The sequence below is a fragment of the Myripristis murdjan genome, chromosome 14 (genome assembly GCF_902150065.1).
Source record: "Myripristis murdjan chromosome 14, fMyrMur1.1, whole genome shotgun sequence".
In the NCBI taxonomy this organism is placed as follows: domain Eukaryota; kingdom Metazoa; phylum Chordata; class Actinopteri; order Holocentriformes; family Holocentridae; genus Myripristis; species Myripristis murdjan.
The window spans coordinates 4,150,001-4,162,024 of record NC_043993.1 but is presented as its reverse complement, the minus strand read 5'-3'; the positions used below and the strand labels follow the sequence as shown (position 1 = coordinate 4,162,024).

At 39.7% G+C, this 12,024-nt stretch overlaps 1 protein-coding gene across 1 annotated transcript in view; it reads left to right on the top strand.

Moving 5' to 3' along the window:
- wwc1 (WW and C2 domain containing 1) overlaps positions 1-12,024 on the top strand; it is a 67,072-nt gene that overhangs the window by 13,081 nt on the left and 41,967 nt on the right. Inside the window, 4 exon segments of the mRNA XM_030068872.1 lie at positions 3,987-4,096; positions 4,703-4,906; positions 5,712-5,788; positions 8,751-8,830. Coding sequence (XP_029924732.1) covers positions 3,987-4,096; positions 4,703-4,906; positions 5,712-5,788; positions 8,751-8,830 — 471 coding nt within the window.

Sequence of the window (12,024 nt, the reverse complement as noted above, 5' to 3'; positions counted from 1 at the left end):
AGGAATTTATACGGTGCGCTGAATGAATGCTTGTCTCTGACTAAGAGTTCAGCTATGCTGCTGCCTCCCCTGTGTGTTTGCACTCTGCCGCACGCTTTGTCAGTTTGCATTAGAGCGCTGGGGCCTGGCCTGACTGTTTGACTTGGTATGTGAAACCCAGGGTGTGTGTGTGTACTACAGTTTGACTGATATGGGCTTTTGAAGGCCAATATCAATGCCAGTGTTTGAGTCTTCAAACTGCCGATAGCTGATGTTTTATCCTTTGGTCACTCTTCAAATTGGACAGTTCTGGTGCCAAATCATTATGAGAGTGCCGTGTTTGATGTGGCTGCAAAAACTGAAACCACTATTGATTAGAGAAGGGAACCAGCTTTCCGGTTCCTACTCCCCCATTGCATCAGCATTGGAGTCACATGCACGAGTGTGCATTAAGATGGGAGCGGCTTGAAGGAGGGGCTAAATCTCAGGTGGGAGGGGTGGGAAAATATGTTAAAATTTTCAACGAAATTCCAAGTATTCCACAAAGTTACCTATGCAAGCTTTAAGTATGTCAGTTTGCTACATTTCCAACAGCTGAATTGTCTGAGAGGAAAACTTGTCACTAATGATGGCTGAATTCTCTGTAAAGCTTGTTTTAGTGGCCTCTTTAGACTCCATACTAACATCAGCAGTATCTGCCACCTTCTACCAGACAGTATTTCTTCTGTATGTGTCTTGATAAGTGGGGAGATTTAGGGTCACATAGTTTAAGACATTGGAACACCACTATTGCTAACTTCACCCCAAAATGCATGCTTGGACAGCTGGTGTTACTTCCTGGTAATGAGAGAAGTCTTTGTAGGAATGGTTTTTGATGCTTCCTTAACACTGTGTGTCCAAGAAAAAATTCCACACAGTGAATCCTACAGCCATCACAGACTGCGCTACGCATTCGAGAAGCAGTACAAGTGAGTATTGAATGACGGATAGAGCGAAATGGAGGAGGGACTGGTGCTGGCAGCTGGTGCTTTGCCGCGAGGGAAACGGTGACAGTGAGCGACGAGTTTAGGTCACCAACAGGCCCTCAGCTCAGCGATTAGAGGATAGGATTTAGCGGGGTGAGAGGAGAGTGGAATCAAATAATGGGATGTGGACACCCAGCCAGCCAACCAACCTGCCAGGCTTTTTTTTTTTTGGGATCAGTGTTTGGCAGAAGCTCACCAAAGCTTCCCTCTCTCTCTCTCACTGAGCTAAATTTAGAACAGGGGAAGGGGGTCTTCTCTGCTTCTCTGAGCCTTTTCATTATTCAGCAGCTGAAAAAGGAGCCAGTTTGGTTTCTCCCCTCAGCAGTGACTCACTACTATGCATTTGTGTGTGTCTGCAGACAGTAAGCAGGAGAAACATGGTAGGTGAAGCAGAAAGGCCAAAGATATGCTTCTCTGTATTTTTTAGGACTATATCTGACTCAGAATTTTCTCAGTTTAATTAGATTTGGCCCTTGTAATACAACAATTCAGCTATTTACTCTTTCACATTTTAATTAATTCAACTTTCTGGAACTCAGAAAATGTGTTGGCGCACAATTCATTGTTGGAGACACTATAGTAATAATAATCAAAGCAATCATAATCAAATGCAACAGAGTCATACAAACATTTAAAATCTGTAAAATTCATTTAAACAGCTGCATAAAGTTTTTAATTACTGACCAGTTTTGAAGCACCATGTGTCCTTGTCAGAACAATTAGACAATACACAGGTATTTCTGGTAAAAAGTTCCCAAAAGTTAGTTATTAGTCATAAGAGCTCTGTAAGTTATTTGGGCTTGTCTTATAATTTTATTTTGTTTGCATGTCCTTCCCATGTCAGACACCTCAAACACTGCTGGCTGGGTTTTGACAAAGCCGGGGGAAATGGCCACTGTGTTGTGACATATGTTGAAATACACTGATTGGCCTAAAGGTGGGGGGGTCAATTAAAGGTCAATTCAGGGTGCCATTTTTGCCCCTGATGGACTGTGAATGGGGACCTGTTCACTGTTACTTTGTTTTTGTTTATTTTGTAGTCTTAACTACACTGTAGTATCTGGTAATCACCAGATAATATTAACATACAACAGGAATGTATCCCTCATGACCAACTGACACTTTGGCTTATCACCAAACTGAAATATTTAGTCCAGTACCAATACCAGCTCAAGGATCGCAGTTTTTACTATAAAAATATTGCCCAGCAAGAGAAAACAACATACAACTGCATGAAATAACACAAAATAACACTTTTTGCACTAATTTATATTTCAAATATAAATGTAAGTGTGAGTGTTGTACATACAGACAAAAATAAATCCAATGTGAAACTGAGTATGCTGACATATTTAATAGACACTATAGATACAATCAAGTTGTATCCACTGAAGAAAAGACCACTGAAGTTTATGAATTTCACCTCACAGCAAACACAATGTATTTTACCAGTTTGATTTACATTTTGTTTTTTAGCCCGGCTGTAGCCAAAACCTGAGACTGAGTTTTACTAGATTTTTGGGAGTAGCCTAATAACTATTTCCATATTTGCGAGTAAAAAACATTGGATAAAAATAAGTGGCCTGTATTATTTTTATACATAAAAATACACATTTGCAGCAAGGAATTCACAAATTTGATAATCAGATATTTGTAAGAATTCACTGGAAGCTTGATATTTTATGGTTGAACAATAAACCCTCTTTAAAGTGATAGTTGGGATTCTTACCCATATAGTTGTATTTGATGCTCCATGCAAATGTATTACATCCACCAAATTTGGTCTGTTCACTCCTTCCCTGTCACAAGAATGAGAGCTTCACCAGGAGTGTTCTTTTCAAAAATGAATGAAGCAGATACAGACTGGAAAACAACAAGATTTTGAGTGGCGATACAAAGCTGAAAAATTGGCTTCCAAACTGGCAGAAAATAGTAGGAATACAGTCCTCGGCTGACTTTACACAATGCAGCTTGCATGCAATTAGTTGCAGGCTACAAATGAAGCTTTCCCTATTGCTGTATCAGTGAACCCATATGGGACATTCAGATGGTCATGCAAACTTGGTGCATGATTTTCACTGGATGGTTTTCCCTACAGAACTCCAAAAACCACTTAAATGCTTTGAGGTAAAGTTGCATTTCAGTTGCCATGTGAAGCCAGCTTCAGGTCATGGAAGTACTCCGCCTCAGTTGTTCAGTTATGGAAAGTCATGGAAAAGTCATGGAATTTCACATTAGGGTGGTAGTGGGAAGCCAGAGTGATACCGAGTGTTGCCTCAGAAACCTCCAGGCGATGTGTCAGAGCTGCTTGTGGAATGTCAGGGATCTGGTGTCCATCTATTGTGGAGGGACAGAGACCCCCCCCACAGAGGTGAATAGAGGACCCCCTGCAACACCAGACACACACCCACATCCATGCACATGGATACAAACACACACACACACCATCAACAGGTTTTCTAACGTCCCTCTTCTGTTTGTTAGAAGCTTCTGTTTATGTGCACAGGATTCAGGCAGATTTTCTGGTGTTTGAAGAAAGATGGACACACACGCACATACCTCTCTGCACTATCCCCTCAAGAAGCAGAAGAATGCTATTAAAAATTAAATGTGTAATTTAAGGTCACGAAACTTTAAACAGTGTCAAAGGTGGGAGTAATACAAGATTTTACAGTGTTTGAAAACAGACACATTGACAAATTCCCCTATCCCTAAGAAACACACACACTTTTTTTTCTCAAGTAGCTGTTTTTCTCTGTCTGAGAAAAAACTTATATTCTACTCTTGTCATAACACCCTTTTTTCTCCAGCAACAAGTACGTCCCTGATTCATATGATCCACACATACCTGTTGTATGGAAACCAGATATTGAGCTTGTGATTCAGATTGTATTTCTGTTTCTTGCAATGTTTGTTGGCTGCACTGGATGTCTTTCTACTTCTGGTTCTGATCTTCTGGCACTGTGTTTATTGTCTCTTCAGGCAGACGAAACCTCTGACATTTGCCGACTGTATCGGAGATGAGCTGCCGGTTGGCTGGGAGGAGGCGTATGACCCCACTGTGGGAGCCTACTATGTCGACCACAACACCAGTGAGTTACTGCTCAACAGTGTGATGGGTTTCGTGTGTTTGGTGGTATGAAGAAGAATAACTGACACCAGTCTGAACACATGAAGCTAAGTTGTGAAAATTTGAAGCTCAGTTTCAAATGTTTGTGAGCATTTATTTTTACTTGGATTTGAGACTGTGGTTACAGCAAAGTTTTACAAACTAGCAAAAAAAAAATCTGATGTTGTATTTGAAAAAGAAACAGAGGCAAGCAGTCAACAGCTACACTGGAAAACCCAAAGAATTGGTCTTCAGTGGTTGTCACACAATGGGTTCCCAGATTCTGTTAGTCAGTAAGCAGTAGCTCTTAAGCTACTGATTAAAACTATACAGTGAAGTGGGAAAAAAATAAATAAAAGATTACTTGAACATTTTTAATTATTTGTTTTATTATGAACACTACTGTTGTATCAGAGCAGTCAGCCACTCAAGCCAGTTAAGGACAAAGTTTTTCATACAGATAAGAGGGTTTCACTCCACACTGTGTTGGGCCTAATAATGTCTCTGGGCTGTAAACTATGACCTCCTGGGCTTTGTTACTTAATGCCTACATGACACCCCACCCCCCACCCCCCCTTCTCCCCTGCAGAGAGCACTCAGCTGGAGGACCCGCGGGCGCAGTGGCAGCGGGAGCAGGAGGCCATGCTGCGGGAGTATCTGAACGTGGCCCGTGATGCACTCAGTGCCCAGAAGGAGATCTACCAGGTGAAGGAGCAGCGGCTTCGCCTGGCGCAGCAGGAGTACCGTCAGCTCAACGACGCCTGGAGGGACAAGTCGACGTCACAGACCAGCTGTAAGTGTTGCAGGAGGGGATGAAGACACTCAACACCCCTGGCAGATCTGTCCCGGTGGTGTGGTGGTCAAGTGTCTGGGTTTTCTCTGGGTTCTGCTTAGGTGCTTTTTTGGTTGTTGCTAAGAAATTGCAAAAATTTGGAATTGGAATAACATACATCATGTAATAATTCCTGACGTTTGCAGTAAGGCCAACCAACCAATAAAAGGTGCAGCTTAGCACTGGGCTAAGTAGAAGAAATGTTCACTGGTGCTGGTGCTTCTTGCTAAGTGAAAAAACAAAACAAGCACCAATTTGGAAACTTCACTGGATTTAGCAACATTTCTGACTGTGACCTCATTTCTCCAAACAGACCTATGACAAAAGTAGCTATAATTTGGATGATTAGGGAGAATATGTTGACTGCAAAAGCATTTGGCAACAATATTATTTAGCCTTCTGTCAGTTTCAGCATTGTTTCCTCAGATATATCATGTGATATAAGTTATCCAGATGAATCTCTCAATATTTTTACCAAACCATAAGAAACAACCAGAAAAGGTCTTTCACACCAGAGGACTGGATGGTTTTCCTCTTCTCCTGCTGTGTGTTTTCCCTCAAGCTCAAACAGAAAGACCAACTTGAAAGAGATCACTCAGTGACTTTAGCTGGAACCTCTTTCTTCTGAGGACTGTTTCTCTCTGTCTCTGTCATCTATCAGCTGTCCCCAGTGCAAAATAAGCTAACAAAAAAAAAATGAGATTTTAAAAAAAGACATTAAACAGTTCATTAAAACTCCCCTTGTCCCTTCATTTCTATCCCTCAGTGAATTCCAGATCGTCCTCTTCCAGCAAGTATGACCCGGACATCCTAAAAGCAGAGATAGTCACCGCCAAAAGTCGGGTAAGAGCCTCTCCTCTTTGTTTTCTCTGCATGGTCTATCAAACCACCATGAACTAAAATACAGTTTCATCTACATGCTTTGTGCCAAATGTTAATCACCACCTGGGGGATAAAAAAGAATACAATTACAAAAAATAAACAAATTGTAATGTATTGTAAAGGGCAGTAGAAAACTGATTTAAACAGTGTGGAAATCCTGTATTTTAGAAATAATAATTTGGCTAGAAAAAAATGTCATTTTCCACAGTTTGATCTATGGCATTGCAGAAATGAGCTGTATCCTTAGTATTTACTTAAATGTTGTTTGGTGCAGCAGATTGGGTTTGCAAAGCTTTACAAAATCCAGGAAATTCAGATTTTTTTTCCAGTTACAAGAAATCTTACTGGATAACTGACAGCTGACCATTTTTAAATTTTACTAGTAAGGTAAGTTTCACCCGTCTGGGAATCCAGATGGGTGAAACAGGCTTAATCAAACTGCCATTTGTAAATGCTATTTTTTCTCCGGACTGATGGATATGCACAGCACTGCTTTTACGTAGAAAGTGTGCAAGCTCCAGCTGACTTTGCTCAATCTAATAAAGTCACTCGTACTGTCTGTATCCCTTCAAAATGCTTTTCTGTCAGGCTGAAAATACATCACTATCAGATTTTTGAGCAGCCTGTTCGTCGGTTTCTGTTTTTGTTGACTTTTCATCCCGCAGCAGCGATAACTGTGTGAAAACTAATGATCATAGGTTAGGTCTTTGATAATATTTGCCTGTCTGAGGAAAGGAATATGAGGATACAGGAGGACTTGATTTACTGTGAAAGTCTTTTAACACTTACAGATTATTCAGGTAAAATCTGTCTCACTTCATCTCTCAAAGAGTATTAAAATCCCTGTAATGCATTCCAGTTTTTATATTAACTTTATTTATGAAAAAAAAAATGAACAGCATTAGCACAGGATTCAAAATGTTTTTGTTTTTTTTTTTACTGATCTGCTTTGCAAAAAATATTTGAACTGCATATTCCTTAACAAATAACAAAAAAAAAAAAAAAAATTTAATCAATTTATGTTTTGACAAATTTCTTTAGCCATGTTCAGTGAGAAATTGGCTGGATCTGCAAATTTTGTTTCCTCATGTTGTTTTTTTTTTCTTAAAGTGGCATCAAATTCAGTTCCAGTTTGAAACTTGTCCTTACTCTATTTTGTTGTGTTCCATTCCGTTCTAGCATGACAGAATACTGTGCCCTCATGCTGTTGCCTATATGTCTGTGGTTGCCTCTCCTCTGGCATACAGATACCAGTCATATCAGTTCATCCTACCACTGACAGTTCACAGAGCCATCTATTGTCTGATTTACACAAATGTTTGGTTTCATAACTTGTATCACCACCACATACTTACATTGCAGTTATGTAGTCAGGGTGTTAACCATGTATTTGTTTTGTCTCTGCACAGTGTCCTGATAGGGCCTTGCTCTGTTCATTATATAACATGCTTCAGTGATATATATGTTTTATTTCAGTGTCAGTCCTGTACTGTTATTTTGATTGCTACTCCTACTACTTACACCAGTACTTATGCTACTGCTCCTACTGCTAGTGTTGTTACCATTGCTGCCACTAAAACTGTCTTCTGCCACCACTAACACTACTACTACTGAATTAAAACATAATGTTAATATTCCTGCTGCCACTACTATGATTTTTAGTATGACTGCTGCTGTTGCTATTGTTTCTGTTACTACAACAACTTGCAAAAGTGTTACTTCTATTTCTGCTGGTACTAATAATGCAATACAGCGTTTCTCCCTCTGTGTCATGTCTCACAGATCTGCCATGTCACTGTGAAACTGTAACACACCTAAGCTTGGGATTATAAATTTATGATCCCCTTTTTCATTTGTCACACAGACAGTAAGCAAATGTTTTGTTGGAATCGTATTAGTGAAGAACAGGTGGATATTTGGGATTTTATAAATAGGAGGGACTGCAGCCAGGAGTCAGGATTTCTCTACATCTCACTCAGTTGCTGTGTCCTTTACTATCTCTGTATCTGGGTTGCATTTCCCTGCCATTTGTATGTTTTATTTCCTCTTACTATTTCTCTAACTTTTTCTCTCTTTCTCTGTCTTAACTGACCTTGTCTGATACTCTGCCTTTATTCTCTAATTGGATGTGTTTGTACTTCTTTTCTGTTCTTTTCTGTTGTTCATGTTGTTAAATGGAACATTTGAAATGTTGAAAAAACTAAAATGCAAGTTATGTGCATTTCCATCAGATGGGCTAAAGAGAATTAACAGCCTTCCTCCATGTTAATGAGTAAACACATTTAAATACTAAGGGCATTTGTTTGTTTTTGCTTTTGGAGCAAAGCAAGAAATATGGTGACTATTCGCTGTAAATAAAGAATAACAGATTTTCTGATACTAATCAGTTCTTGACAGATGTTTCAGCATTTAAATGAGCTGTGTTTATTTAAATGATGATTAATTCTATTGCTAGTTTATGGACATACAGCCACATTGGGGACTTGCACTGTATATGAGAGTGAATATGACAGTTTGTGGAAGTTGTAGTGACAAATATTTTACAGTTTAGGATGTCCAAAGCCACACTTGAACTGATCTTCAATGGAATTTAATTTTGCCATGTTGTTATTTATGCAGCAAATGCATTGACAAAGATATTAATTACATTTGCATACGTAAGAGTAAAAAGTTTTCTAACATTTCGGACATTTTTCATATTTTGCAAAACAGGGCTTGGATGGAAACCCATTTTTTCCTCAGACTCTGAATTTATCTCTCTTCCTCTTAGTCGCATCATCTCTGCCTTTTTTAAACCATATGATGCATTTCTGGGCTCAAAAAAATAAGTAAACATATATACAGAGTAAACTTTTGTATATATTATTCACATGCCTGCATATATATAGTCACAAGATAACACATGGAAATTTTATTTTTTCAGGTAAATAAGCTGAAGCGGGACCTGGCCTGTATGAAGCAGGAGCTCCAGTACAAAGAGCAGGGCTTCGAGACGCTCAAAGAGTAAGTAGTGCAGCCCAACTTCTGTACACAAAATCTTTTTCAAACTCTGCTATCCTACTTTTTAAATGCTTTTTATCCCACTTTATGTATCCAGGGGATTTTTGCTGAGTATGAGCTTTTTTTCAGTGATGACAGGCTCCACATTGATTCCCACAAATTGACAACTGGGAACTGAACAGTTTAACTTCAGCCACCTTGAAGGGCAGCTTGTCAGTTGCTGCTGAGGACAGCATTAGTCATTCTGTTTTCCAAGCCGGCTCTGGGGTCTGATCAGTGAAAGCAGGTCACGAGCTCTCCTCTAAATGCTTCAGGCTTCCACCGCCTCTTCACCATTCCCCTGTTCACTCTTAAGTTAATTTGACGAGCAATGCAGACACTCAAAATCTGACTTGAATAGCAATCGTAAGCCTGACCTTGATTCAGTCTTCACAGTTTTGCCCTCTGTCTGCAAAACATCATTTGTTCGAAGTGTGCTGTTCAGACTCTGTGGAGTGTCTCAGTGCTCCTCCTCAGAGTCCTGATGTGTTACTGCAGTCTCTTTTGATTGTCTTAAGTGCAGTGAGGGATCATTTTGATGCGGTTTTCTTGGGAATGAGCATTTTTACATGCAGGCAAAGAATGCAGCTCAGAAAGTCAGTGTATAACTGAAATGGGCTGGACACTCTGGCCTCTTGATTCACACCTTTATTTTGGCTGTATGATGGAAAACAGGGGTTTCCTAGTTTTGGCATGGATGTTCCAGTCTGGAAAGTTATTTAAATGATGTCAAAAAATGGTGGTGGTACTCATTCACAACACTCTCTCACAAGATTCTCTGTTAGACATGATGTCACCAGAAAAACACGCCAGTCAGAAATGCCCCAAGTTGCTCTGTCACAACTGTGCCTCATCAAAAATCAGCCAGTCATTTAGGATATAAAATTGTCATCAGCCTGCCCATGTTTAAGCAGCAAGAGGAGGTATAAGAGGAGTCCTGGGAAAAAGTTATCTATGTGGATATCTAAAATATTTCCTCACTTCCTCTCTCAGTTAAATGTAGTTGTGCCTTTAAGAGTTCATCATATAAAGTTGATGAAAATACCCCCTTCCTTTCAACAAGCAACTCAAATCACCTTATGCCCCTGAATATCAAAACTCTCATGTTTTTATATTCTAGTCACCTTAGTTTTCTCTCACTTTATCTCCTCTGCGTCTTTCTTTAGCTCTTATCTTTTATTTATTTTCATGTCACTTTTTCCATGATAACAAAAAAATGACATGACTGGTGTCAGGGCTGTTGTATGACTGTTGTGTGTTGAAGGAGCTGAGACTTTACCGTAAAAATCACTCTGTATTCAAATGTAAGCCAAATGTCTAAATGTAGAACTGTTGACTGAACTGATGATGCTCCTTTGTGGCTGACAAGCTGTAATGCACTAGACAGATAGATAGATCTTTTATTGTCATTGTTTAAGAAAACAATGAAAAGCAGTTTAAAAACCACCGTGTCTCAGTTAAATCAAAATAAAATATCATTCACACAGCAAAAATATGATCCACAGAACAGAATATCATACATACAATAGAATGCAAACAACAGAAAAGCCCACATAAGTGCAATGCTGCACAATCATGTATAAATAAATAAATAAATAGGAACATGTGGCTAAAGTCATTTCTTGGTGGGTAGATGGGGTGGGCTGTTTTTTAGCCTGTTTGTTTTTGTTTTAATTGTCTGGTGTCTCTTTCCTGATGGAAGTGGAGAGAATAGGCAGTGACCAGGATGTGTAGGATCTGTCACTATACAACTGGCCTTCTTGTGAAGACAGCCAGTGTAAATGTCACTCAGGGATGGCAGTGTGTTTCCAGTCACCCACTGCGCCTCCCTCACCACCCTCTGCAGGTCCTTCCTATCCTCCTTTGTGCAGCTGCTGTACCATGCCGTGCAGCAGTATGTTAGGATGCTTTCAACGGTGGCTAAACCTACTGCCTGCTTGCAGCATTACTACTGATTTTTGACTGCTGCTATAGTGTTAAACACCCCAAGGAAACAACCACAGTGCTGATTTGAAAGGGGCAACTCAGCACCAGATTTTTGAGTGAGTTTCTCTGGGAAAAATATAAGCTGTACTAGTCAAGAATGTTGATTGAAAGGGAATAACTCTTGTGTTCGTTTCAGTTCTGCACCCCAGTCTGAGACAGTCAGGCTGAAGGTGATTTGTTTTGAAATTCACCATATTAGGATGCTTACCAGCCAAACCACTGCTGAACAATGTTGATTTGAACAGGAATGTCCGGTCTGTTTGTCCCAGTCCTGCACCTCACATAGCAGAGTGAGGCTGTCAGGATTACAGACTAGCTGAGGCAGAGTGGTCGGACAGCATTCCTTTACGCTCTCCTCTGTGACCCTCCTCTCATGTCGCAGCCTTTACACTGCACTCAGCAACCAATCACTGTTCACTGAAACAGGAACGGGCTTAGACAGGAATGCAAAGATTCGCTCTGCTTGATAAGATTTCAAGCCAGATACCAGACTCGTTTATAGTGGAGTATTTTATGTTTTCTGATGTATAGGATAGCAGAGTGACAATATACTCACCTCCTGATTTTGTACACTGATTAATGTGAGGTAGAAGATAAGACATTTTAACAATATCAGAGATTAACTAACAGATAATGCAAAGTTGCCTGAGTATGGCTCAGCTGCATGTGTTTTATTCATGCAACAAGGGAATTTGTTAGATAAATATGACAGTTCCTTGCTACTTAAACCTAAAATTAGAATAATTTATGTGTGATCATTTATTCTTTGAGATATGAGGTTGGGGTCAACTACCCAGATTAGGGATTTAGTATATTAAGGTGATTTTCCACCGGAATTACCTGAGTAAAGTAGTCCTGTGACTACTTTTTGAGGAACCAAAGGGTTTCTTCAGCCCGTTAGTGTCTGCATTTCCACCGTGGTTTAAAGACCAGTGAAGACTAGACAAATTACGGGAGACACCTGCTTTGGCCTTTTCTTTGTCTGTCCTGCTTAATGCACCATACAGCGGCACCAAATATGGCTCTGTTATGCAGCCAGTAATTAGCAGTGCCAAGGTGGTGGGTTTCTATGAACATACAAAGCACTAATGAGTTTAGGACTATAATAATAATAATAATAATAATAATAATAATAATAATTATTATTATTATTATTATTGTTGTTGTTGTTG